The sequence below is a fragment of the Sycon ciliatum genome, chromosome 10, assembly GCF_964019385.1.
Source record: "Sycon ciliatum chromosome 10, ocSycCili1.1, whole genome shotgun sequence".
Lineage (NCBI taxonomy): Eukaryota > Metazoa > Porifera > Calcarea > Leucosolenida > Sycettidae > Sycon > Sycon ciliatum.
In genome coordinates, this window is record NC_088652.1 from 23,662,967 (window position 1) to 23,690,458 (window position 27,492).

Sequence of the window (27,492 nt, forward strand, 5' to 3'; positions counted from 1 at the left end):
GGTACTCTTCCCTGACGTCATTTTTATGACGCAATGCACACGGTCGTGTACACGTCGTACATCGTACACGTACGATTATCAGACGTACCCTGGACCTGTGGTGAACAAATCCCCTTTTGATCCCGTGCAAACTACTGAGTTCAAGGAAACACATGTGATGCATTGATAGTTTGATACCCGGTACAAACGCTGTAAATCACGCGCACGAGGAGCATTGCTTCGAAAAGATGACGTCAACATGAAATTCTGCCGGAACAGCAGGGTACTTACTGTATGCGGGAGTTACACACTCTCGTGGGTTAAAATGTACTCTCGATGCTACCTAGAGTACATGAAACCCAGAGCGTGCAGCTCTGATAGGTTGCAAAATTCATTTCAATGATGCGCACAAGCAGGATTCAAGCAGGTCTCTTTCTACACAACTGCAGCTCAATAGTACGCACTACACCAGTTCCCACCGCAGACCTGCACCAAATACGATGTAACCCCGGAATTTTGCAGTGACAGACACCCATGCAGAAAAAGTCAGAACCCGCACACTCTAGATTGCATGTACTCTTAGTGCTACATATCAGAGAGGTTAAGCTGCACATTATTTTTGACGTGATGCGAAAGTTCAGCTCGCATCAGTTGGCTCGTGCGTCGAAAAACAACGCGAGTGACCTGCGGCTCAAGTCGAAAATTTGGAGCTTTACGCCAAATTTGACGTGAAATTTCGCATGACGTCGGAAATAACGTGCATCTTTTAACCTCTCTATTGCCTACCTACCTCACTACTAACCACCACCTGGAGGATGAAGAACTTTCTCTTGAACTGCACTTTGTTGATCTTCGGCCAGTGGAAGAAGCTGACACGCGTAGCGTTCTGAAAGACGGCAATTCCCACTTGACTGATTCCAATCTGCAACGCTGTACCCACAGCACCCTAGGAATGACACGTGCATACATGCACAGACGGGCAGACACGCAAACACACAGATATTCACATACACAGACTCACATGTACATACACCGAATGTATGGTCAATGAAATGCACATTTCTCTTTGCCCCCGCCCCATTCTCTCTTTCCCTTTGCCCCCCCCCCCAGCCCCACTTCTTCCTTTCTCTTCCCCTTCGCTCCCCTGCAAACAAAGAAAGGATGAGGATAAGCACTTGTAAAAATGAAAAAAAGCATGAATTCATGGAATTTGCTCTCCTGTGCACACTATGGTGAACTTACTTTGACCGGGTGAAGATCCACTCCATAGAGAGGCAGCCATTTTGCTTTGTCCAAGAACTTCTTCTCCGCGTCGGACGGCACCAGGCCACTGTTTCGGGCAAAGAGCAAAAAGCACGCGACAGCTAAATGGGATACCAATAGAAAGTCTGTACATGTATACCGCAGCGTCCCGTATAAAGCCCTGTTTATTCATGTAGAATTTAGAAGCCGATGGCAGCGCTAGGCTTCTAATAGTTCTATTACAACCAGGTGTTTTCTACTACTGTCATGATCATGGAAATCCAGTCGATTGACCAGGACCGGCGCCCTCAGCGCGTACAGAACGTTGCATGCAGTGTACATGTTGATCCGATGCGACCAGCACGCTGCAGCGCATAAAAATGAATGTGTGTACCGCTTACCCACGCGGCCACGGCTGCATGGCCAGCGCCCTGGGGCTGCTAGACGTGCGACCGGATTCCCATGTACACGACAGTAACGTGCATGTCAACACTAAACCAGGCTTATGTGCGGCAGTACATCTTGAGAATCAGGCTTGTATCCAAGACAGGCTTCTATACCGTATTGGATTTAGTCCTTATAAGACACACTATGGCTACAGTGTGGTATATGTATGCAGTGTGTGCTCTAGGATTTCAAACCAACCGGGTACACCTATACCTGCATGGCACAACCCTTGCCCCGGATCAGTCCCCGGGTACATTCATGCACGGCTATTGTACATCAGGGGGTATTGGGACTCCCTGATTGACGGTCCCAACCGGGTCACATCGACTCACAAGTGACCCGGTGTTCTTTTTCCAAGCGGGTCCAAGTAGCCCCCAACCGGGTCGCTGACCAGACTGACCCGGCTCTGCAGCAGACACTGGTCACTATGGTGAAAACCGGGGCCTGGATTTCAATAGCACTGACTGATTATCGGTTGTACAGGTTCAGTTGCACAGTCCATTCATCCAAAACTGACACCCTCACATTCTGGTCACGGTCTCAAATATGATGGTAAAAAGCTGAAAATGCAGAGTATCCTGCACGACGTGACCCGCGCCGCATTCTTCCCTGCCACATTTGAGGCCAGAAAGGAAGTTTAAAAAATTCAACCGGGTTTTACCGATTTAGGACAGGTATATATTGTATTGTTATGTCCAGCTCTCACAACTGAGCCACAACTAACAAGGGAGGTTGGGAAGACATCGTTACAGGGGAAACGCCAAGGGAGAAAGAGATTGATAGATGGATGGATGGATGGATAGAAAGAGAGAGAGAGAGAGAGAGAGAGAGAGAGAGAGAGAGAGAGAGAGAGAGAGAGAGAGAGAGAGAGAGAGAGAGAGAGAGAGAGAGAGAGAGAGAGAGAGAGAGAGAGAGAGAATGTGGATGGACAACACAATCAGCACAGAGACAGCGACTCCACGAGCGTCTGGACAAGCGAGAAGCCAAACACACGCACAATGGGATCGACTACAATGGCAACCTCGGGGACATGACAATACCTTAGAGTCCTGTGCACTTGCTCAGCCTCGGCTTCCAAGTCTAGACTCTACAGAACACGGAGAGAAGACAAACAAAGCCGGACATGAAACCTCCAATGCACGGAATCTTACGCAACATACGTGCACTCTGGCTGACCCAATACTCTTCAGCTTTCAAAATATCATTGCCAAACTACATGTACAGTCGTCGCCAAAACAAATCTGGTCAATGCTATGCCAAGCTACCGGTAGCTGTATGGTGCATGGGTCGCATGCATTTGCCAGCGGCAGATCATACTAGCCTAGCGCACGGCACATGCCCTCAGCGGCTGCCAGGCCTGCCTACACTCACTCTTAGTTATCTTACCTGACCAGCAACAAACTCAAATTCATGAACATAGTCTGGATGCAAGTCATCGGAGCTGTAGTCCCCAAGCTCAGCTGTACAGTGAAATACACACACACACATGCACATACACATACACACACACACACACACCTCAGACCTCAGACCTGCCCATCGCGGAAGCGATGATAGCGAACAGCTATGTTAGACATAGCAACTTGTGCTGGGATTACACCATTCAACAGCTTGCAAGGCTGATGAATTGACCGCCACTATTTTTAGCCTGGTATCCACCACACAGCTGTTTGAAGTGACTTTTTCTGGCCAGTGAATCCCTATTTTTCATTTTTCCATTTTTTTCTACACACACACCACACCACATACGCCGGCATACACACACACACACACACACACACACACACACACACACACACACACACACACACACACACACACACACACACACACACACACACACACACACACACATACACACACACACACATACATACACACACATTGTGACAAAATAATACCAAAAACAAAACTGCAGAACCAACCGGGGGGGGGGGGGGAGGAAGAAACCCCAGAATGTATGTGTGAGATTATGGTGCCTCAGAACTGACAGAAGTGGCAATCACCGCAGGAACACTGCTGTTTCACATGAAGTTTGCTAATGACAATTTCCAGTCGGGCTATCGGGAAGGGCATTGCGGATGCCATTGAACACAACAGCATTGTCACACATTCCTATCACAACTTACACTGTAAGAGGCAGGCAAAGAGAGTTGGCGCCATGGAACGCGTTGCCATGATCCTTCAGAAACAACACCAAGAGGAAGAACAAGAAGAAGAAGAGCAGGACCAACGTGCATGAGAGACAACATTCGTTAACCAACAAGAAGCACCACTATCATTGTACAACACAGTCAGACCTCGTTTATCCGGTCCTCTTTTATCCGGATCCCTCGCCATCCGCAAGAACATAGCTGGTTACAGATTTACAGCATAGGCGGTGCATCCGACATAACCGGCGTTCGATTATCCGGTTCCCTCACGTATCCGGATATTTTTTTGTGGAAAACAGACGTGTGCGGTTATGCGAGGTCTGACTGTATTCACAAAAGCGCGGAGACTACAGGACCGGCAGAAGCAGTTTCGGATTGGTGCGGCCATACCCTAGCCCTTCACACATTGTGCATGATATGGCAGGTGAACATGACCACCCTCACGCGATTGGTGACCAAAAAGTTGGTCCGGCCAGGGTCTGACCAGCCGGACCGGTTCTACCGAGCCTGGGCTAGTTCATCAGTGTCACTAGTATGTAGCCTAGCTTACCGTCCCTGGAAGATATCACGTTTGACTTGCAGGAAGAAGAAATACCTAGTCACATACAGAGAAACATCAGGAGCAAACACACATGGAGAAAAAAAACAAGGACAATTCCTATTTTCTATGCAGGAAACGTGCTTAAAACTTGGCCAATACGCACACAATACTCACATCATGCAATAATGTTCCCGCAATACAACGTGAGCAATGCAGAATGTGAAGGCCTATGCGAGTTACAAAGGAGCAATCTCGACACCTTGAAGGGCGTTCTCCTGTCCTGGCAAAAACACGCCACGAACAATGAAATGTCTTTTTTTAAGCATGGCGTGGAAATCGCTTACCGCGTCAGCTCCTCTCGTAGTGAACATGGATCAGCCACATAGTACTTGACACACAGGTAACAGTCAGCCTCCGGTGAAGCTGCACATGTATGAGAGTAAGATACAAGAAGATCAAAGACAAGCAAGGGTACAATCTCCCCACCCCGCCCAAAAAAAGAACAATGCAGGCCAGATCGGGGATGCCGCAGTATTGCGAGCATTAATACAATCATGTCAATCAGGCCAGCCCAAAGCCGGTGACAATGGTCGGCCCGGAAGTGATACAGTCAACTTCGCTAATAACGACTGCGGATATAACGACAATTCGCGAATAACAACAGAATTTCCATGCCCAGACGGCAAAGTCCCATCCAACTGTAATACATATAATGAGACTTCGGGTATAACGACACTTCGCGAATAATTAAGGACACTTTTCTGATGGCCCGCCGCCGAGTGTCGTTATAAGCGAAGTTGACTGTAATCACATTTGCGTTCCCCATACTAGCTCTGAGAGCGAGAGGAATGAATAAATTAATTAAAGTTCCAGCATTCCAGTCATCCGTGGTGCCGCCCCAGTTGCCGCGACTCCTTGGTTGATATGCTCAAAAAGCAAAGCGTAAGTGTAAAGCGCGCGCTTTGTCTGTGCAGACGCCGAGACCACCAAGGTCAGCTTAGCAGCAGGGCCCCACCATCACTTTCCGCAGTTATTCTGAAGCATGAGTGGACTTAATAAAGAAAAATAGAAAAAAGCTCATTTCGACAGCTACTTACACTTTAGCTGCTTTTTGACTGTCTCCACTGGGTCCATCCAGAACTGCACACAGAATCAGTTATGCGGAATAACAAGGCTAGTTTTCTGCTCAGCGACCTCCGCAATATTGAGCACCCTCGGCACACCGGCAGTGCATCCTCCGGTAGAAGGAGTTGTATTCATGCCAGGGGCGGATCCAGGAGGGGTTCCAGGGGTTCCGCGGAACCCCCTAAATTTCGTAAATGTACTACTGGCAACCATATGCGTGTCCATGTACATGTATCAGCTATTCAGTTTTGACTACAAGTATACTGGATCCCCCCCCCCCCCCCCCTGTAAAGATCGCTGGATCCGCCGCTGCATGCACACGTACAAATAAACAAAGGCTAGGCGGGTACACCATCAGTTGATGGGGAGGGGGGGGGGGGCACAAGCAAAATTGCACCCTTCCTAGTGTCCTCATTTGCTCCCTTGTCATTGAATCTACACAGTCTGTTCGGTTTGCAAAAAGTTCAAATATCACCAACCAAATAAACACCACGTTACTGTCGTATTTCAGTCCAGTATTCATGAACAACCTGAGCAATGTCCATGGAGCAAGGCCTACCAATTGTTGGTTAGTGTCCTGGAAGCGCAGGGCAAAGAAATCTCTCTCCAGTAGATCCAACTCATTGCAGACGAGTGCGAAGAAGTCTAGACCAGTACACTTGCTCTGTACGACAAAAATGCAGCAAATATAACATTACGAGATGTTAGACTCGGGTGGAGAGCCAGGGAAATTGGTGGTGTTAGTGGATATTATAGCGGAACTTGTAACTCTTTGGTCCTCTTCTTTCCTTATAAATTACGAGATCTGAACGTGTGAACATATTTTCCCCCGATTAGTTCCTCACAGAGACCATGCAAGCATGTCGGTGACATGTGTGAAGGTAATTACAGTCAACAAGTACAGCAAGTACAACACCCACAGACAGCCATTACAAAATGAGAAAGCGTGAATGTCACGCTTTCTCGATTAGCGCCTCACACAGGCCATGCAAGCATACTGATGGCATGCGTAAATGCAATACAGGTAGACCTCGCTTATCCGGTCCTCTTTTATCCGGATCCCTCGCGATCCAGAAGAAAATCTTTGGTTACCGATTTACATTATAATTATGTCATCAGTATGTGTGGTCGGTTATCCGGTTCCCTCGCCTATCCGGATAATTTTGTGGGAAACGGATGTGTGCGGTTATGCTAGGTCTGACTGTACAGTCATCCTCATGAATAGCAGCAGCCTCGGGTACAGAACTCACCAGTAATGACAAATCTTGACTACCAATAATTATGGGAGTGGCTGCCCAAATCACTGGACTTCCATACAAGCAGAACATTGGTGGAGGTATTATTTTATAGAAAAGACTTTGAAAAGGACCAAGGAACTACAAGTCACGCTAAAATTATTTATCCTTGGCTCTCCATCCGAGTCGATTGGTGGAGGACTGGAGGTCTTTATTGATTTTAATTTTTAACATTAGTTTTCTTACCAGGGCAATGGCAGACACTAATGTACTCTGCAGTCAGACCTCGCATACATTGTAACAGCACACATCTGTTTTCCACAAAAATACCCGGTTAGGCGAGGGAACCGGATAATCGAACTCACATACGGTATGTATGCATGGCATATGCTGTACATCGGTAACCAACGATTTTCTTCCGGATGGCGAGGGATCCGGATCATGAAAAGAGGACCGGATAAGCGAGGTCTGACTCTACCAGCAGCAGCAGAAGCAAGGCCTACAATCGGAACCTGACTTACGTCAATAAAGAATGTTTGGTACTGGTCGTCCAGCAATAGTACACGTATGCAGAGCTGCACGTTGCTTCTCCGCCGCCCCGGCATGACGTTCGGTGATCGGCGTCCCATGGCAACTACTATCACCACCACCACTGCATCAACGTCTGCCAAAGCACAGCAACGGTAACACAGGCATACCAACTGGAGGTCTTGAGGGCATTTTGCTAACTCTTATATGAGCTGTGTCTGTGATGACACAGCAGCTTCATCGAATGTACACGATATACAATACACACACATAACTGTTATGCCTCTCTATGTTCTTCACAACCTAGCACAATCATAATCAGAAACACACATACACACATACACACATACCCCCTCCCATACACACAAACACACAAATACATACGAGTAGAAATTCATTTACGTACATAATACCAAGGAGACCAAGCCATTGTTGTCTGCGTCTCGCCCCATCGGTCGCGCAGTCTCCAATCACAATTCGTACCACGTCACGGGCAACCCCAGCAGTGCGGCAGCAATGCACAATTATGCAGGGCTCCTCAGCTGCCCCGCTCTACAATAGCCTATCTGTACCTACTTCAGTACTGGACAGCTGGGCTAGGAAAACTGTCACAGCAGCCAAGCTATGACTAGACAGGGAGATTGGGGACTCAGCACTTGAGCATGTACCACTACCAGAGAAGTGTGCATGTGCATGTGTGTGCCTGAACAGCAACAACTACAGGCATAGCATGTGCATAAGACTTTGCAGCACCCCATGATTGCAGCTCATTCAAGAATGCGCACTGTGCTTTAGTGACGCCTCGGATAGCAACCTTCCCACAAAAGAGTACACAGTAGCCAACCCGTAACAGAGACCAGCAACCTCATGAGCCGAGTGGCAATGCAATTACCGTATTTCCCCGAATATAAGTCGCACCTTTTTACACTTAATTTCAGGGCCGACAAAGGGGGTGCATCGAGCATGACTTACGACTTAAGTGAATATAATCAAAACGATAATGACATGGACCTGGAAATGGGGGTGTGACTTACAATCGAATGCGATCTATAAGCAGGGAAATACGTCACCTTCCGAACAAGACTACTTGTGTAGCGCTAGTCGTGGGGTTTTTAACTTTTTAGTTTGTTTTTGCTGACATGGGTGCAGAATATGTTGACAAATGCAACAAGATGAAGCAGTACTGTCGGCAGGTTTAGCAACTCGATCAAGCGCATGCGTTCTCTCTTGCGAGACACGCAGCTCGGGTCTGCTCCAACTAACTTCTACCTCTCAGACATTCTGATTTCCACTGCTACCACGTCCAGTCTATTTGTTTGTGTTGCCACGGGTGTGCAATCTGCAGATTTGAATCATACCTAATGATTGGCAATACTGGCCAAGGCATTTAGTAGTTTGCGAGCCGTAAAATTTCACCCAGTTTGAAAAAAATCCACACAAAAGCCCTGAAATGATGTGGCGCTTATTTCAGACAGGCGGTAACGAAAGACTGAAAGACCGGTGCTAATTTCCCAAAATACGTTTAAGTGCTGCACCTGTCGGTGGGTTCCAAGGACACAAGCAGCCATCATGCTCAACACTCAATTGACACCTCCTGGCCACAAATCAGCCAACGTGTCTCCCCGGGACACCACAAATATGCTACCAAACATGCACTGGTCCATTCACGGCACGATGCAGAGGTCAACTTCCACACACACACACAAACGATTCACGGTCCCCTTGAGACTCAGCTAGACTGAGTTTTTAGCATCCGTAGGAACGCCATCTAACCACCCTGCAAAGATCTAAGGCGCAGATGCAGCGCCTAAAGTGGTGGGAGGTGAGTACATCATAGATCAGTATAGATCAGCCCACCACACAAGCACAGATTCAAAACAGGACATGTTGGCGATAACCTCAAAATACCTCTACCCAGCTGACGTGGCACCATTGGACCGGACCCTGTCCACAACCAGAAACTGGACGAACATTTCTAAGGCGTGCACTGGAGATCTGTTCGAACTAGGTGTCAGGTCGTTAAATGTCTATGCAATCTTGTCAGTTTTGTGCCCAGTTATTGCACATTTTGACCGCGTATTATCTAGTGACAGTGTTGGACAACGACTCACAACTCCGATCCAGGTGTCCTTTGTATGTTTTACATTTCAAATATTTCACGTACACCCTTACGGCATATTTCGAAATGGGGAACAATACGCATACCGTATTATCTCTAATATAAGCACAGTCTCCAATAATAGCACGTCTCCAATAATAGAACACATTGAGGCGGCATTCAAAAAATAAAGTGCTCAGTCTCCATTATAAGCACACTGTGTAAATTCATTATCTGTACCGGCGAAAAAAAAACCTGAAATGTGTGTGTCTGACATGAATTTGGCATGGCAACATGCCTCTGAAATGAGGTTGAAATAATAATGGAACAGTCTCCAATAAAGGAACGTCTCCATTAATAGCACGGGGCGGAGGTACATTGAAAAAATAAAGGACCATGCTTATATTAGAGAAAATACGGTATGACTCAGAAACTGTGCGGCCTATTGAAAAATCCTGATCAAAGGGACTCGGGATATGTGAAGTTAGAGAACACTTTCGTGGAACGCATGCCATGTCATTCGTGCTCCCCACGTGGAATTGCGAGAAGGATTTTGAAGCTTCCACAATTTAAAACTGCTCGCGTGCAATACATCTCACTACCATGACGGTAGCAACAACTTCATGGTTCAAACTAGAGTCAGTCGGACTGACGTTCCGTCCCCGCAGGAACACTGCCCCCATCCTCAAGGATCGACACGGTACAAGTGCAGCTCCGAAAGTAGTGGGACGTGAGTGGATCAGACCAACTGGTCACACGTGATGCTCACAGGGGAAGCCAAGTCAAAACACTGACATGCTTTACAAAGTACGGTGCATGGCAGCCAAACCTCAGGAAAATATTCTAAGTCAGTTATCATTTGTAGCCTTGATAACGAACAGGTGGAATCTGCCTGCTTACACATGGACGGCGGGGGGGGGGGGGGGGTTCACAGTTCGCGTGAGACTCGGCTGGAAGCCAAGTTTTCCGCATCCGTAGGAACGCCACCGCCCTCTAGGATCAAGGCGCAGATGCAGCATCTGCTGTAAGACAGGCCTCCTTTTAACGAGGAAGTAAATCTAACGTTTTAACGGTGAGATTTTTTCGTTTTGATAAGTTCTGTTGAGGCTCTAATGCCTCATAATAATTATGACATATTAGTGCTGAAACGATTATATCGATTACTCGTTACTTACTCGATAAGAAATAGATCGAACGGTTATTTCGATTTTATCGGCTAAACGAGTAGAATGGTACTGACGCTCGGTATGGGATTTTCTCCCTTTTGGGGGTCGCACAAAGGGTGCATGCACCGAAAGTGTTGCGAGTACGACACGATGGTACATGACTGTACACTTGCAACGTCGACGTACGTGTAAGTACAAGCGCGATCTGAGAAACATCGACGCGATCACTGTTATGTTGCCATATTTTTAGCTGACTACTTTTCTTACATACAGCATGCAGGTCTGGCCGGCTCAGTATGTGCGAGTAGCTGCAGGTGCTGGAGTTCTCTCCGCGTGCGAGTTGTCTTGAGCCAAAGACAGTAAAGTGGTTTTCAGTTTCATGTTTTCCGTTCTATCGACGGTTCCCGAACCAGTTTGGTCGACGACGAGCTAGGCCTGGCGTCTGGTCCAATTAATATTTAGAGCATAGACAGGAAAAGCAACTAGTTACTTGTTGGCGCGCCTCTAGTCAGCTCATCCGTCGAAATCCGCCGATCTGCACCCCTGGCCGGCTTCTCTGACTTCATCGTCGGACTCAGCGAAGTCACAGGTGAAGGGCACCATCAGCTCTTGGGTTGCAACCAGTGCGTCGCCTCTGTCTGGTCCGTAATCGTCTGGTCAGTCCGAACAACTGACGGGCTTGTTGCGGGATCATCTGATCTATGCGGCCGCTTTCCGTCGTTGGCGATGTTGGACTCGTAAATGTTTTGAAACTCACAGAATGCACATGACTGTACTGATGTAGTTACAATAATAATCGTTTAGCCGATAAGCCGATCGTTATGGTATCAGCTAAGCCACTAAGGAAAAAACGTAATCGTTTCAGCACTATGACATATTATTGTGTTATGTGCAGATATGCCTGAAGACCGCAAGATCGTTAACGTATCTTCTCGTTAACCTATGAATTTTGGACAATCGTTAAATTTGCAACTCGTTATAATAACGTGTCTTACAGTAAGTGGTGGGATGATGGAAGGGGTTTGCAACACCTTATTCGCACGGGCGTTGGATCTGTGAACCTTGCTGTGGAAGCAATGGACACTTTCTTCCAAGTCAGGATCACACACGCACCACCCACTGCTTGCGGATTAGCACCCCCCCCCCCCCCCCCCCTCTCCACACACGAACACAACAAAACCGTTTGAGTTTATAGAGTGGCTGCTGTGCTGCTGTGAGGGGCCGCGCAGCTACCCATCTCATCATCAGCAGCAGCAAAACACTGACAAAAAGATTACACAAGCCACACCAACACAACGAGAATAGGAGCATGCAGGAGTGACTAACTAACTTACAGCGGTCCCAATAGTCAGTGCGAAGCGCAGCTACCCAACAAACTCCAGTTCAGCCCGCGCACACGCACATGTAGAGTGTGTTGTGTTCTGCCCAGGGCAAACTCCATCCAGCCAACAACAAATCTAAGCAACAAAACTAACAGTTCCCATCCACTGGACTCCTACAATCAGTCTTGGTATGAATAATGGTTCAGGGTAGATTCACTCACTGATGCTAGTGTGGGTCAATGATTTAGGCCCTGATAGATAGCAGCACATTATCAATAATTTGTTATCCAACTGTGGCTGCCCACTGTGGCTGCACTGACATCTGTGTTCAATGACTTATTTCTCCAGTTTACTTATGTACAGTGTAAAACTAACATGGGCAGGGTGCATATCAGTTGCTGCTTCCAAACACAAACATTCACAATCTTGTGCCTTTGCTCTGTCAGTCGAAGTGCTTCTTTCAATAGGCCAAGCCAAGAATGCAAGATACGGTGATCGCTTCTCACATACACTAAACTTCGGGCTAGTCACAGGCGCGACTACAATGAAGAGGGATACATTTCCGAGGTCACAGCTGATAAGTGTGAACGTTTCATGTAAGGTCCTGTGCAAATAATAGTATTTGTAGTGCCGCGAGCGAATACTTTCACACTTGACGCGTTCCAATTCCCACCTAAAATTTCTCGCAGTGCCCAGCCTTCTGCCGTAATGAATACAACATGCGCACTCTACCTCCTTATTATACCAACGAAAGGACACCGCAAGAACACATGTCGCACAAAGGTGTGTCGGACACTTTGCAGAAAAAACAAGTGTTGCACTTGTGCGTACACCAACGACCCCAGAGCCGCGAGAACGTCAGTTTTCGTCACACAATACGCGAGTGTCAACGACGAGCATCGCGCGCACATCTGCAAGGCGTGAAACTCAGCACCAACTAATTATTTACTTGGAACGTTTTCGATAGGCATCACCAATATCTTTCCAGGGTATGGTGAGGGTGTGGATGGGCATCTCTCGGCCATGTATAGATCGTTGAACTAGTCGCTAGTTTTTTTAGAGAGCTCTTGAACCTTTCACAGCCAAGCGCTGACACTGCTCACCGGGGTCCACGGATCATTTCCGCATGGTGAAGGCCTGTCAAAATCGTTACACATGTACATCACGTTCGATCGGCCATGATAAACTTTGGAAGTTCCTCTCTTCTCCCTAAACCCCCCTCTGTAAAGTCTTCGATCAATCAATCGCTAGCTAAATTTTAATAGTCGTCGTCCTTTGGAACAAGCGCGGTCACCAGAGGTACGCACGGTACAAAAGACGATGAAAATAGCTGCAAGGAAGCGGAAATTTCGTTGATCAATCACTGATTAGTAAACTGCTATTGTCAACTGAGGGCCAGCATGCACGCTCCCATCATCGGACCCTACACACATACACTCCACCAAAACAGGCCCAAAACATTTTTTCAAGGTTGGGAACCCGCAACAATTACATACCCTTGCCAGATGGATTCTCACCAGTCCTCGCGGGACGATCCGCTAGCGCTTGTTCTATACTCAATTTTTACCTCCCAAGTACGAACTGCCCCGCGCCATCCAGGGGGCAAATGTACTTCACCTTGCAATCCACATTATCCAGCGAAGGTTTCACAACACCCTGTTGGGTAGCGCTTATTAGCGCAACACCACCTCGAAGACTTGCACCAGCTAACAGTAAGAGATCGCAGTACTAATTTCTCATTGGGTTCTATTTTGCACACGATCAAGGTAACACCGACTGCGTGTGTCCAATCAATCAACGCATTGTGAATTTTAGCACTCAGCAAACGAAACTGTGGCACGCACTTATCAAACACTACAAGATTCTCAACACTCCATTGGGCAAGAGGAACGTTGACCACTAGTCACTACACAATGGAAGCGTGTCTTCCCGCTGAGTTGGTCGGTGCTCAGGCCTCATGTTGAACCATGTTCCCGCGAACGCACACAGCCAAATACAGAGAGCTAGAGAGCTGGAGTAAAACAAAAAGCCACACAGCCATTCCAATCGCTCACCTTTCAGTCAGTCCAGACCCAGCACCGATGGAAGGCTTTCCTCAGCTGTCACCGTCGACGCCACCAGCCATCAGCCACGCGCGGAGACGAATTCCTTACCAGCCGTCACCCGGGGATACACAATGCCAAAACGATGACTGCACAGTAGTGCACTAGTAGTGTATTCGGGGTTCTCTCTCTCAGTCTCTGTCTCTCTCTCTCTCTCTACGGCGGTCATAAGCGACGACCTGCAGAAATCCGCCAGGCGATGAGTGCCGATTGCTTACTCTATACTCTCTGCTCAGTGGTTTTCTGCAGAGTTCTGCTGCACCCACTCACAGGGTACGAAGGACGGTCGAACCTTTCCTTCTCCGCACCTCTCTGATCCACTTCAAAGTAACACAAGCGTTCCACTCCACAACAGGCCAAGTAACATCTCCGCGCGATCAAGCGCGTGTACGACTGCAGAATGCAGCAAGTAGGACTGTCAGTTAGGTACAGCAAGTGCGCGAGCTATCTGTTCAGTTGGCTAGTGCCCAATGACCCCCCGCGCGTTACTGTGACCGCCCAGAACTACTCACTGTGTGTGTGTGACAGAAAGAAGAACGTAGAGCTAGTAGAGGGGTCGGCAGCTTTGCAGCACAGCTCACACAGGACATAGAAGGTCGACACGCACACATCTGGACACCACCACGGTCGACACCACGGTCACACTTATCTCTCGTGTCGAATACTACTAGTAACCAAGCTAGCTCAAGATGACACTTCGTCTCGAAACTTTCCACATCCGATTCCGAGGCAACTAATCTATATTTTTACTATAATGGATGCCTTTCCCAACTGATCTTGAGCGTCTGCTCTGGAAAACTTCCCGTGATATCTCTGCTCTTGCGTGCGGCACTAATCGCTGAGCACTGGATCTCGCCCGCAGTGGGCAGTTAGGTATCACCCTACGGCTCACGATGGCTGTATTTGACGAAAGTGTCGAAGGCCGCTCTCTCCGACCGGCCACCGACCGCTGCACACGCAGCGCAGAAGAAGAAACAAAACCGAAACGTGGTGTCGTGATGGCAGGATGCAGCCACTGAGAAAATTAATGTTCAGCCAGTGAACGTCAAGTCAGTCGGTGACCATCGGGACAGCTCTTGGTCGTGTAGCGTTATTCAAAGGAGACACACTTGTGCCCAACACCTGTCTTGTTCCCGTCTACGGCTGGATAGATTGAGATAACTCACAGCTCAGAGAGTTGTTCTCTTGCCTCGACGCAGGCAAAAAAACTACGAAGTCTTTCTCGTCGAGAGTGCTTCTGTGTGCGTGCATGCATTGGGGTTGGAGGTCGGCGTACACGCACGCACAAATCGGCCCCCGTTAGATGTCAAGACGAGGTGCTCGACTTCGCCTAGACTAAAGATTTAGAACGAGAGAAAGACGTCACAGACTGAACGAGCAGAAGGATTATTGAAGGAGAACTAGAACACTTGGCAGAAGCGCTTCAACAAGCGGCTGTTTGGTGTGTCACTTCTTCCATTCGACGTTGATAGGCAGACCTAACGTTTACTAACGGTGACCATCTCCTGCACAACTACCTGTCTTGCATTGCCAATCGACCCTGATCGACGGGAGATGAAAGTTCTATCCTTTCCGGGCCACTCTCAACCAGTTGTGCGCCGTATCGGGGACGACTTCCTGTCGAGAGGCGAGAGCGAACAGTTCGATTTCTGGCAGCAGCTACATGTGTAGCTCGCGACTGACAAGTGCACCGAGCTGTGCCGTATTCATAGTATTCGACCAGTGCAGTAGATCTCGTACCCAACTGTTTTTATGTACGTATGAACAGGAGTCGGCCTGTCACAAACGTGCGTTTCGACGCCAAATTTTGGCCCATCAAAGATTACGTTCAGCACCGCGCATTTGGCGTGGAAATGCACGCTCGTTAGCTGAGGCCAACTCACGTGCACGTTCATAAAACTATTAAAAGCATATTGGCACGAGATCTATTTTACTGGTCGAATACTAGTACCAGAATACGGCACACAGCTCGGCCATGTACTGGTAGCTGACGTCGACTCACGTAGCGTCGTTCGGACGTTCGACGTCCAGACGAGTTTTTTTCTGACGCAAGTAATTCGGTGGTGCTAACCAGGGAGTCGTCATTAGCCCTTGGCGGATTATGGTCCGTGAATTGCTGAATTATGCTTTCCATTCCCAAATAATGCCAGTGATTAATGCTAGTATATTGCTACATTATGCTGCTCGGAATTATGCCAATGAATCTTAGGCATCGGCGGCTAATGCTCGTTTGTTTTGCTGATATTGTGATAATGCTTTCAGCACTTCTCGTTATTACATCAAATAATGCTAGTTTGAATGCTCGTTCTGCACTTTAAAATGCTCGTAACGGAAGTGAAAATTGTTGGTAAAAAGGATCGAAAAGAACGTCACAAATTCAGAATCGGCTGCAGCGTATGACAGTCTGGCAATTGACTATTATATAAAAGCACTTGCATGCATTTCGGGTTTCAATATCAGTTCTATTGAATGACTGTGAATGCACATGTGTTGGGGTAAACAAAATCAAGACTCTGACATTGTGTTCTGCCTCTCGCCGTGCAGTATTGCAAGCGCACAACTCCCTACTCAGTTTCCCTGCACTGCAACATTAGCTTAACTTAATTCGATCTGACCTCCCAATGTGACATTGCTGCTGGTATGGCATTGCCGATTCAAGGAGAAGAATACTCATTGAGGAGCTGCAGATGAGGGTGGGATGGTGAGCACAATCTTCACAGCCTTCTGCCAATGGAGGTCTTCTTGATCTCTCCGCCATGCCAGATGAGTAACACTATTGGAAACATCAGCTGCATGCAGCAGACTTGTAAGCGGCTTGGTGAAGCTTCTTCCATCTATAATATGTTCAGTATCCCTCTACTGCTTCCATGAGACTAACCAAGTCGATTGAGGGATCGTAGCGTTCACCTTCTGCTGCTTACTGCGGCAATGTCGTTCCGAAGCCAGGATCCGTTTTGAAGGAATGTCCTGATGTTCTGGCGTATTCACTTGCCGTTTTATTCTGTGCTTCGCTCCGGACTGGTGTAGTGCCCTCAGCGTTCAGACTGGCTTCAGTCGTGCCTCTGTATAAATCCGGCAACTCCTCCCTACCCAATAATTATCGACCTGAGTCTTTACTCCCCATTATCTCTAAACTACTTGAGAAGATCGTCCAACGCCAACTTGTCCGCCACCTTTGAACTAACCAGTGCCTCCCTAATACCCAATTTGCCTACCGTCAGCACCACTCCACTGAGGATGCCCTCTGCCTTCTCATTGACAGTCTCTTCGCTGCCAAGGACAGGGGAAATGTGACCGGACTTTGCACATTGGACATGTCCAAAGCATTCGACAAAATCCGCCACACACAGCTCATTGTCGATCTGTTTGACGTCGGTGTGTGCTGATCGGCCCTCACCTGGTTTGCCAGCTACCTAACTGCGCGAGAGCAGATGGTCTGCATTGGGCCAACCACGAGTCAGGCCACTCCTTGCACGTGTGGTGTACCACAAGGATCTGTGCTAGGTCCTTCCTGTTCTATTTTCCATTTACACCAGCGACGTCCCCTCCGTCCTGCACCCTGTACCCAGCATCCAGTTTGCGGACGATATAGCATTGTATTCCTCGCAGAGTTCTGTTGAGGCTGTCTCTGCTACGCTTACGACAGCAGTCACCAAGGCAACCTAGCTGTGTGGCTACAGGCGAGGGGTCTTGTCCTCAACCCTACCAAAAGCCGTGCTGTGACCTTTCTTCCTCACCGACAGGTGGACAACCCTCTCGTAACTGTCCAGTGTCGTGGAGTAGCCGTTCCAACAGCATCGACTACTACATACCTCGGTGTTGTACTTGATAGTAAGCTTTCATGGGACGCTCGAGTCGACCGAATCCAAGCAAGACTACCCGTAAGATTGGTGCGCTGTGGCGAGCTCGTCGCTCCCTATCCCGATCTGCACGGCGTCTCTTCGTCCAGGCTGTTGTCATCCCTGACATAGTCTATGGCAGTAATGCCTTCTTCCCCGCGCTCCTTGGTCGCCAGTTTGATCGCCTGGGTCTGCTACAGAACAGGGCTATCCGAGCTATCGACGGCCACCCACCCTACACAACAGTGCACCCCCTACTGGTGCAGCACGGCTTGTACCATTGTGTACCGGATAGGCGAACTCAGCAAGCGCAAGCTACTAGTGTTTGTCTGGAGGTGCCTTCACGGGAAAGCTAGTGCCACGTTGTCTGTGCTGTTCGTCAGATCTGCTGGCAGGAGAACCCGTCATCAGAGGTCCAGTGGTCTGCTCAGTCAGCCATCCTCCACTCGCTCTGGCGCTTCTCGGCCGTCCGTCGCAGGATCTGCACTCTGGAACCTGCTGCCGGATGACGTTCGGACCATAGCAAGACAGAACACGTTTAGCATAAGTTGCCTACCATATTGTTGCTCAGACTAACCCTCCCCCTAGCTCTCCTCGACCACCCTGTCACCCCTAATACTCGCTTGACTCCTTTGTCAGATACTTCTTCTTTCGTAATTTTCTAAGTCCTGTCCTCTCTTTTCTAAATGCGGCTTATCCATTCGCCTATCATTGGGCCTAGTTCCCGTTTATTGTGCAAATTAAAAGAAACCAACCAAAAGAAACCAACCAAGCATTTCAAAAGACGTTTTGTCTTTTTGGCATCACTACAAGCTGATAAACTTCACAAAATAACTTTCCAGTAGAGATGGTCAGAAACTCTTGAGGGAACTCCGTACCTCTAGCAGCAGGGCTGATACGCACAACCTTCGTAGATTGTCCTTGCTCTTGTCCTGGTTTTCGTTGGCTTTGTTGTTGTTGTTGTTGTTGTTGTTGTTGTTGTTGTTGTTGTTGTTCTTCTTCTTTTTATTTGAATTCGCAATACCAAACGGGCAATAAGCCCAATTACATGGAAGCGAATAAAAGAATGCTAAGAATGAGGCATTTGGGTGGATATTATTTCAAGTGGAAATACTGATCCCGGGAGGTACTACAAATAGGTACAATGAAAATCTGAAAAAGGCCATGGTACTGTCGTTTACCATGCTGCAAGCAGCTACATGTAGAAGGAAAAACAACAAGAAGAGGCTTTCAGGTCCGCGCAAATGATCTGAGCGCGATATTCAAGCTCCTTTCGATTTTTGCAAATTTTCTGGTTTAGCTTTCATCCGACTGTTCTGACTGTGGCACATTTTCAACCATTTCATGTTACTTGTCGCCATCAGAACTACATATGTACCTCGGCCATCCTCCATACCTGGCCCCTCCCGCTAAATCAGGGACACTAGAACTAAAGTGGAAGGAAGATTCGACTAGGGTGACGAATATCACTTTTTCTCAAAATAGCCATACATGTATCTGCGGTGTGAAGCTTACAGTTTTGGACTACAGCACGAGATGATTTGGCCATTTGGCATTTTTTTTTGGCCATTTGGCCATTTTTTAACAAATGTGTAAAATTTGCTTTTGTTCTGGCTGTTTCTCTGCTCACGATGGCTGTATCGAAACACACAATCATGTACATGTAGGTGGTGGCAAATGAGAGCCAGTTTATCGTAGATCAACATCGTCCAGAAAGTTTGGTGTATATTATGTCATTGTCCGTGCCACGTCGGTATAAATGCTGGTGGGTGTGTTACAATTTTGTGTAAAATCTGTCAAATCAGCCCCTGAATGGACGAGCAGGGCAGGGCATTACTTCCGTAGGACCATTGGACGAGGTCAAGCCGTCTTGCCATCACTGGAGACCATGAAGAGTAGTAGATCGATCACTGAATACACTCTGTGAGAACGAAAAGACCCGCTGTGGTGCTATGCTACCTATCCAATTCCACAGTCTGACACAGCCACTAATTACAAATTCAAATTCACCGCCTTTCGTAGCACACGATGACAAGTTAATTTTTCATCTACAGTAGAGTCACGCGCCCAAGAACGTTATTTCCAAGGGGTTAGCCTGGGACGTTCTTATTTTTTCTGCAATCTGGCTGCGTTCTTATAGCACGTTCTTACTTTAAGTAGAAACAATCCGTACTGGATCATATTATGTATTCCGCAAGCTGCCAGAAAACCAACACCGCCGTTCTTAGCTTTAGCCTTTAGGCTGTGGGTTTCTTAGAATTTCAGGCTGGACGTTCTTGGGCTCCGCGTTCTTCAGCGCGCGACTCTACTGTACTGACACTCACTGAACTTCGTGAAGTGATGCATATCAACTTCAGAGCATTGGTGACTGAATCTCGGTTCGTGATGCCATCTTACAAATTTGTTAGAAAATGACACACCAATTATTCGAATACTGAGAATACTATGAAAGTAGGACGTGATTCAAGACACTTTCCAAAGTGGGATCATTCCCAGTTTTGGACACAACTGGCATGACGGATATAGCACGTCCACTTGCCATAATTGTCCTTGTTATTGATTTGGCAGTTGCGATCCTAGGAGTTGCTGAAAAACGATATTTTAGAACCATGTTAAAAAAAGCCAAATCACCTTGGTGGAGTGAAACCTAGAAGGTAGAGTAGTACCAAGAGTACATGAAAACGGTTTTCATGTACTCTTGGTAGTACCAAGAGTACATAACCCAAGAGTGTGCAACTGCCCGCACAACCTCTATGCTGTGCTGCGACGGCAGAACTTCACATCACGTGACATGGTTCAAAAGGTTATGCTGGCAAACAGTGCAAAGTGACCATAGAGAGTTGTACCCAAAGCTGGGCTGCCTACAACCAAGAGTACATGAAAACCAGAGTGTGCAGCTTGGGGCCTTTTCTGCTATGGGTGTCTGTCACGGCGAAATTCCGTGATTACATCATATTTGGCCCAGATATCTGAGGCGGGAAATGGCGTAGTGCGTACAACTGAGCTGCAGTTGTGCAGAAAGAGACCTGCTTGAATCCTGCTTGTACGCACTACATCACTAAAATGATGTAATCACGGAATTCCGCCGTGACAGCCACCCATCCCCCGTGCATGGTGGCATAGCCTAACAGAGCAAGGTCCTGCCTACGGCTATCATCTCAACCCGTCCAAGTCGGTTCTCCTGGTTAAACCGGAGCATTATGATCGAGCAGTGGAGATGTTCGCCGACACTGGAGTTGACATCCGCGTCGATGGTTGCCGGTACCTGGGTTCGGCTATTGGTACGCCTGCGTGCCTGGATAGCTTTGTTGAGCAGAAGGCAACAAGATGGCTCAACCTCGTGGAGAAGTTGTCCTCGTATGCGGAAACGCAACCACAAGCTGCATACGCTGCACTCACCCAAGGCCTGCAGAATAAGTGGTCTTTCCTCTGCCGCACCACACCAACAGCTGCAGCTGCTCTGACGCCTGTGGAGAAGCTGCTAATGGAGAGGCTCATCCCCGCTCTTACCGGCCATATTGTCAACTCGGAGGAAAGGTCAATTCTTGCGCTTCCATGTCGTCACGGAGGGCTCGGGCTGGGCAATCCCGTGGATCTCGCATCCCAGTATGATGCATCGCGAAGGGTGACTGAGTCCTTGCAGACCAACATCAAGCTGCAGACTATGGCGCTCGGCTCTGCAACCAGTCTCGTTCGTACTGCCAAGGCGGAGGTGAGGATAACAGCACGGAATGCTGTCAAAGCCCAAGCCCTGCTGCTCCGCTCCAGTGTGCCGGAGGCCAAGCAGCGTGTAATCGACCTGGCTGCGGAGAAGGGCTCTTCCAGTTGGCTGACCTGCAGGCCCTTGAAGCGCCATGGATTTGCCCTCTCCAAAGCGGAGTTTCGCGATGGAGTGCACCTAAGGTACAACTGGCAACCACAGCGCATGCCATCAGGGTGCGTTTGTGGAAGCCAGTTTACTGTGGCCCATGCCCTCTCGTGCCCCACCGGCGGTTACCCTACCATCAGGCATAACGAGATCCGCGATGTGACCGCTGGTTTCTTGAAGCGTGTTGCCACCAACGTATCTGTAGAGCCTCATCTGGAGCCCCTGAGTGGGGAGCAGCTGCGCTATCGCACCGCCATCCGCGACGACCAGGCTCGCTTGGACGTAGCAGCAAATGGAGTGTGGGGAGGGCGGTTCGAACGCACCTTCTTCGACGTCCGGGTGTTCAACCCTTTTGCGTCTTCGAACCAGTCCTCCTCCATTTCTGCCACCTACGTTCGCCATGAGAAAGCGAAGAAGAGATCGTATGAAGAGAGGCTGCGGGAGATCGAGCATGCTTCATTTGTCCCGTTGGTCTTCTCGACAACCGGTGGCATGGGCAAGCAATCTGCCTCGCTTTACAAGCGAATTGCATCTCTCATTGCTGAGAAAAGCGGCGAACCGTATTCGGTTGTTATGTCATTCATCCGCTGCCGCCTTAGCTTTGCGTTGCTCAGAGCGAGTGTCATGTGCCTGCGTGGTAGCCGCTCTGTTTTCGCTGTACATGCACCTGTCTCTTCTTCTGCCTCCCTAGTTGCTGCCGAAGCTGGCACTTCCCGTCATTAATTTTATAGTCTTTAGTTCTTTAATATTATTATTTGCCATGGCGACCCCCGTAAGCCCAAATAGCTGGCAGGGCAGGGTTGGGCCTTTTTTCTTTTACTTCACAGCTAGGTGTAGCATTTTATCAGTCATTACGTATGATTTATACAGTGGCAGTACCAGGCGTGGGCCATCCCCTGGATTATCAAAATGGGTGCCTTATCATTTTTTTTCTGTTGTTTTTACTACTGATGTAGGAAACTGATTTTGAATTTTCAAGAATCACCCATCCGAGCTGCACACTCTGGTTTTCATGTACTCTTGCTACAACCCTGTATCTATCATGCACAGAGTGCAAATAATGTGTACGGGTTCATCACGTGATGTGAAGTTCTGCCGTCGCAGACCCCATAGCAGTCCGTGCGCCAAATTCAAAAAAGTCGTCTAGAAGTTGCACTTTTATTTGCAACCGCGGGAAATTTGAGGGGTCTGAATGAGAAAATTCTCAATGGGACTCAAAATTGACAAACAAGACGACGACCAGCGCTCGAGCATAGTACCTTTTCGCCATTCCTTCGTGCATGATACCTATTCTAATTGATAAACACTACCCTCATGTTTCGTTTCATGCGCAACGGACGAAGCGAAGTGTCTTTTTTCGTCCACGAAAGAAAGGTAAGAAAATTGTCGTCTTCGCGACACCCTTCGGATTATTTAGTGGGACATTGTGGGCCAAGGATATTTTTTCTTTTTCTTTACAACTGTCCCCAGGTACTGAGACGGGGCTGATATCCTAGGAGTTCTGTTGGTGCAAAATGCCAGGTTACTGACTTATGGCGAGGTTTGTCCACCCAAAAAAATGGGAGATTTCTTGGATAGCATACACACATAATACAGTGAATGGTATTGCAGTGGGCATCCAAAACGGTTGAACCAAACAAATATGGTATGATACCTAGGGGCTAGGCACACAAAAATCACTCCGGAATTGAACGCAAGTCCCGGGGCCTTGGTGCGTCATTACACCCGGACATTGAATGTTTGCCGGCGCACGGCTTTTGCTTCATCACTTCATACAAGTTTACGCACTCACTCAATTCGAAAGACTGGAACGAGACCAAACCGAATGTGACAACTAAGAGCGAGTTGTGCATTTGTTGGAACAACGTTCGGGCATTGCGAGAAGGATATCAGCAGGGTCCAACAATGGCAGCAACAGCACCAGGTGATGATGGAGTACCAAGGAGCTTGTATCATGCACATTACAGTGAGCAACAAGAGAAACCGTACTGTGGTACGTGAAATCAGAGCCTGGGCAGGATGATCGAGACTGTGCTACAGCGCCTCAATTGTGCGAGAGAAAACAAACAGACCAGCAAGCACAGATCATGAACTGGTACACAACATTGACAAAGCACAAACCGCACAGCAAAGTTACAGGGCATAGCCGAGCGTTTTGTTGCCAATGAATTGATTGAGAAGGGAGCAGTATTCCTTGTAACATTGCATGGAGTATACGAGAACGCTGAGTCAGAACCAGGCGTAGCAAGGCAAGACGGCTACTGTACAGGGGACAGGCTTGACGATCACTTGCATACTCGCAATTTTGGTACAACCAGGAAATTAGGCATCACGTCATACCGAAGTGGCTTCGACACGCTACATTGCATTCATAGCTGTATGGTGAACCTGTTACACGAGCTTCTGTGAAACAGACAGCATGCCAATGACCTGCAAGAACCAACAAACGCAGCCGGTAAAACAAACGCTACATAACTGCCCAACATAAACTTGTACATGCTGATGAGAAGCAAGAATGTGCTTGATGTTGGAAGTTATGCTCGCATATTCAAAAACATGCATGGAAAAACATCAATGACATTGTTCACGAATACAACAGATACATCATACAGGGAGAGTAAGTAATCCTTCCTCCGTTTTGTATACGCGCACGCGTGGTAGATAAATCCGTTTGGCATGACTTTTGATCGAGGTTGCGTCCACCGTAGAGATAGGTGAACTCGAAGCCAACACCTCTCACTTTCGCCCTACTGCCCCTTTGGGGCCGATGCGATCCTTGTGCCAAGTTGTGGTAGTGGCTCAACAGAACAGGACAGGTGTGTGTGTGTGTGTGTGTGTGTGTGCGCGCATGTGTGTGTGTGTGTGTGTGTGTGTGTGTGCGTGTGTGTATGTGTAAGTGTGGTTTCTGAACTTTTCTCACAATCGTATAAGTTTAATACTAGTGATAAATACAGGTACTTTGAAGTACTGTCTTTTTGATCTGTTAACACAAGATTGCTTTGTAGCTTCAGTCGTCCAGAATATTCATTTTATTTCGCGGTTGCCGCATAATTGACACGCAACTGCACTTGTGCAAGTCTCCAAACGCTACGTAATTGGCTGGCATTTACTTGTCCACGGTGATGAGAAGCACGGCTCCTAATTTTTAAATCATGAAAGGATTACATACGCATGTACATCCACACAATGTGCACTATCCTGAAGTCGTGCGCAAATATTCAAAATCATTCACCGAACACAGAGAGGCGCACATACCGTAAAGTCCCGCGAGAGCGCCCCACCTTGATTTTGCCGCGACAGATTTTACAGCCAGGGAAAGGAAAATCGTATGGCAGAGTGCAACGAAGTTCGTACGGCGTGAGCAACTTAGTGTACTACGGTCACACTAAGCAGGTTTTTGCGTGAAGCTCGTGTCTGCTCCAAGGTACGGATTGTCTGCAGAACGTGCAATATGTGTACAAAGTTCGTGTCGTATAACCTACAGACAGGAGACCACCTCCACAATACGACCCCGAAAGGACGAGATGGTGGGGCGCTCTGGCGGTACTTTACGGTACATGTAAATACGAAGGAACCACATGCGCAGCAAGGAGATTAGTCATTACTTTACTTATGAGTTGATGGATAGAAGTTTTCTTTCAGCTGACCATTACCACTCATGAAAGCAATAGTGAGTGCTGTTGTTCTGATTCACAGGTATATATTCGGCCCTTAGCGCAATGTGTTTTCGAAGCTAGGCACAAGATTTGCATAAAGAAATCATGCAAAGATGTGGCATAAGGCCCTACAAACATGACCTAGGTAAAGGGATGCCATTATTTGCATTTGCAGTACTTTGGCATAGGATAATTTGTGGATGATTGTGTTGATCAATTTCACATAATTTCACGACAGGTCATAGTTTATTTAGTGGGGTGTTGTGGGCCAAGGATCTACGACCATGTCTTTTGCATTTCGAACAAGTAGACACTTTCAACAATTCATACAAAAAACGCCTTCAGTGCAAAACATACCGTTCGGACACACCAGGCAGTCCTTTCCAGCCTTGATTTTCAAGTGCAGACGTATCCACGATGACCTTCGAGTGAACTGCGGCTTGGAACACTTTGAATACGAACCACACACTCAAACTAACTAGACCACCGCATAGCTAGTAAGTGTATTCACGGAGCCAAAGAAGTCTCCTTCTGCCCCCACAGGGTCTTGGTTAGTTCTCTAGAAGGGACGAGAGCCACACCTAAATTCAATAAATTCTCCAATTCCAAAAGCCTCAAATGAAGGCGTCTTGGTGACTTCGTTTCCCGCGGTTGCAAATAAAATCAGCCCTTGAGTACCCCTTGGCGGGAAGTTGGCGCACGGACTGATAGCTGGAGTTCCACACTCTTGGGTTATGTACCCCCCCCCCCCCCCCAGAGTGTGCAACTCCAGGTTGGGGTCTGGCGCAACGAAATCCAAACATTGCGTCATCCGGTCCATAGTCAAGCATGGGCGGATGGGGCCATGTGCTTATCTGGTACATCCGCTACTCACTACATGACGTATGAAGTTTGGATTTCGTTGCGGCACTGATTTGTGCTGAGAAGGATCACGAGTTGCACACTCTGGGGGGTTATGGACTCTTGGTAATACATGTAGTACCAGGGAGTCGTGTAGGACTACTACTATGTCTATACGACTCCCTGATAGTACCTACTGCAGCGGCAGCTTACTACAACCAAGAGTACATAACCACCACCCCCCCCCCCCCCCCGTAATAACAAGGAACGGTCACATTTTCGCCGCTGCTCTGTTCAGTGAAATTGCATCTACGCAAAATATCGATCGCATAATGCTCCACCTCACAAAGGCTACATGTACAGTGGATAAGTGAGAAGAAGCAACTCTTTCAGTTCAGTGAGCGCAGTAGTATGCTGACATTGAACACACACATTCACCATGGTAAATTATTATTATTAAAAAAAAAACACAAAAATAAAGATGGAAAGTTTCCTAACAAGTTTTCTAGAGACATTCATCAGGGAAATAAGTCTCAATAATGAAATCTAGCAATAAATAACAATAATACGTGGAAGAGTACGAAATGCAATATGTGAAAGAAGATAGGAAAAAAGAAGGTGAAGTGCAAAAGACTAGAGAAGTGTGAACTAACAACAGGGGTGGGCAGGTGAGAAATAATAACAATGTGAGACTCAGAGAGGGTGAAGTGTAAGGAGTACGCGCATGGGTATGTGGGTGGGTGTATGACTGTGTGTGTGAATGCTAAGAGAAAAGTCTAAGTTTAGTGACATTTTAGGAACAGTGCCCAGTCCTGAAGTTATTGCTCATTGGTTTGTTTTACTGTTTTGCATTTACATGTGTTTAGCACACATGCACAATTATTATTCACAGATATCTGCCGGATGAGTACGCAAAACATCGATCACATATTGCTCCATCTGACCAAGAGCACATGGAAACCCACGAATACAAACCAGCATATGTTCCCTCAGCAATACCAGCTACGCAAAACGTCAATCACATAATGCTCCATCTGCCCAAGAGCACATGGAACATGGGCACCCACGAATACAAAAAGAAAGCATATGTTCCTTCAGCAATACCAGCTACGCAAAACATCAATCACATAATGCTCCATCTGACCAAGAGTACATGAAAAGGGGACCCACGAATACAAACCAGCATATGTTCCCTCAGCAATACCAGCTACGCAAAACGTCAATCACATAATGCTCCATCTGACCAAGAGCACATGGAACATGGGGACCCACGAATACAAAAAGAAAGCATATGTTCCTTCAGCAATACCAGCTACGCAAAACATCAATCACATAATGCTCCATCTGACCA

At 47.7% G+C, this 27,492-nt stretch overlaps 1 protein-coding gene and 1 long non-coding RNA gene across 5 annotated transcripts in view; both read right to left on the minus strand.

Moving 5' to 3' along the window:
* LOC135825874 (band 4.1-like protein 4A) overlaps nt 1–15,587 on the minus strand; it is a 35,313-nt gene extending 19,726 nt beyond the window's left edge. The window contains exons 1-11 of one of the 4 annotated variants that reach the window (XM_065338511.1): nt 13,891–15,587; nt 7,244–7,386; nt 6,047–6,151; nt 5,460–5,502; nt 4,707–4,785; nt 4,372–4,416; nt 3,798–3,850; nt 3,055–3,128; nt 2,709–2,755; nt 1,222–1,309; nt 782–925 (exon numbers count right to left, since the gene is read on the minus strand). In XM_065338511.1, the coding sequence (XP_065194583.1) occupies nt 782–925; nt 1,222–1,309; nt 2,709–2,755; nt 3,055–3,128; nt 3,798–3,850; nt 4,372–4,416; nt 4,707–4,785; nt 5,460–5,502; nt 6,047–6,151; nt 7,244–7,351 (786 nt within the window). In that variant the 5' untranslated portion in view covers nt 7,352–7,386; nt 13,891–15,587. Of the gene's footprint in view, nt 1–769; nt 926–1,221; nt 1,310–2,708; nt 2,756–3,054; nt 3,129–3,797; nt 3,851–4,371; nt 4,417–4,706; nt 4,786–5,459; nt 5,503–6,046; nt 6,152–7,243; nt 7,387–11,848; nt 12,276–13,332; nt 13,863–13,890 lie in introns of those variants that run through there. The other 3 variants (XM_065338508.1, XM_065338510.1, XM_065338509.1) reach the window with 3 other exon arrangements.
* Nucleotides 15,588–23,441: 7,854 nt separating this feature from the next.
* LOC135826005 (uncharacterized) lies at nt 23,442–25,905 on the minus strand. The gene is made up of 2 exons (XR_010555190.1): nt 25,659–25,905; nt 23,442–24,075 (listed from the first exon to the last, which is right to left on the minus strand). It is a non-coding gene; the product is annotated as an uncharacterized LOC135826005 (long non-coding RNA).
* Nucleotides 25,906–27,492: the final 1,587 nt, after the last annotated feature.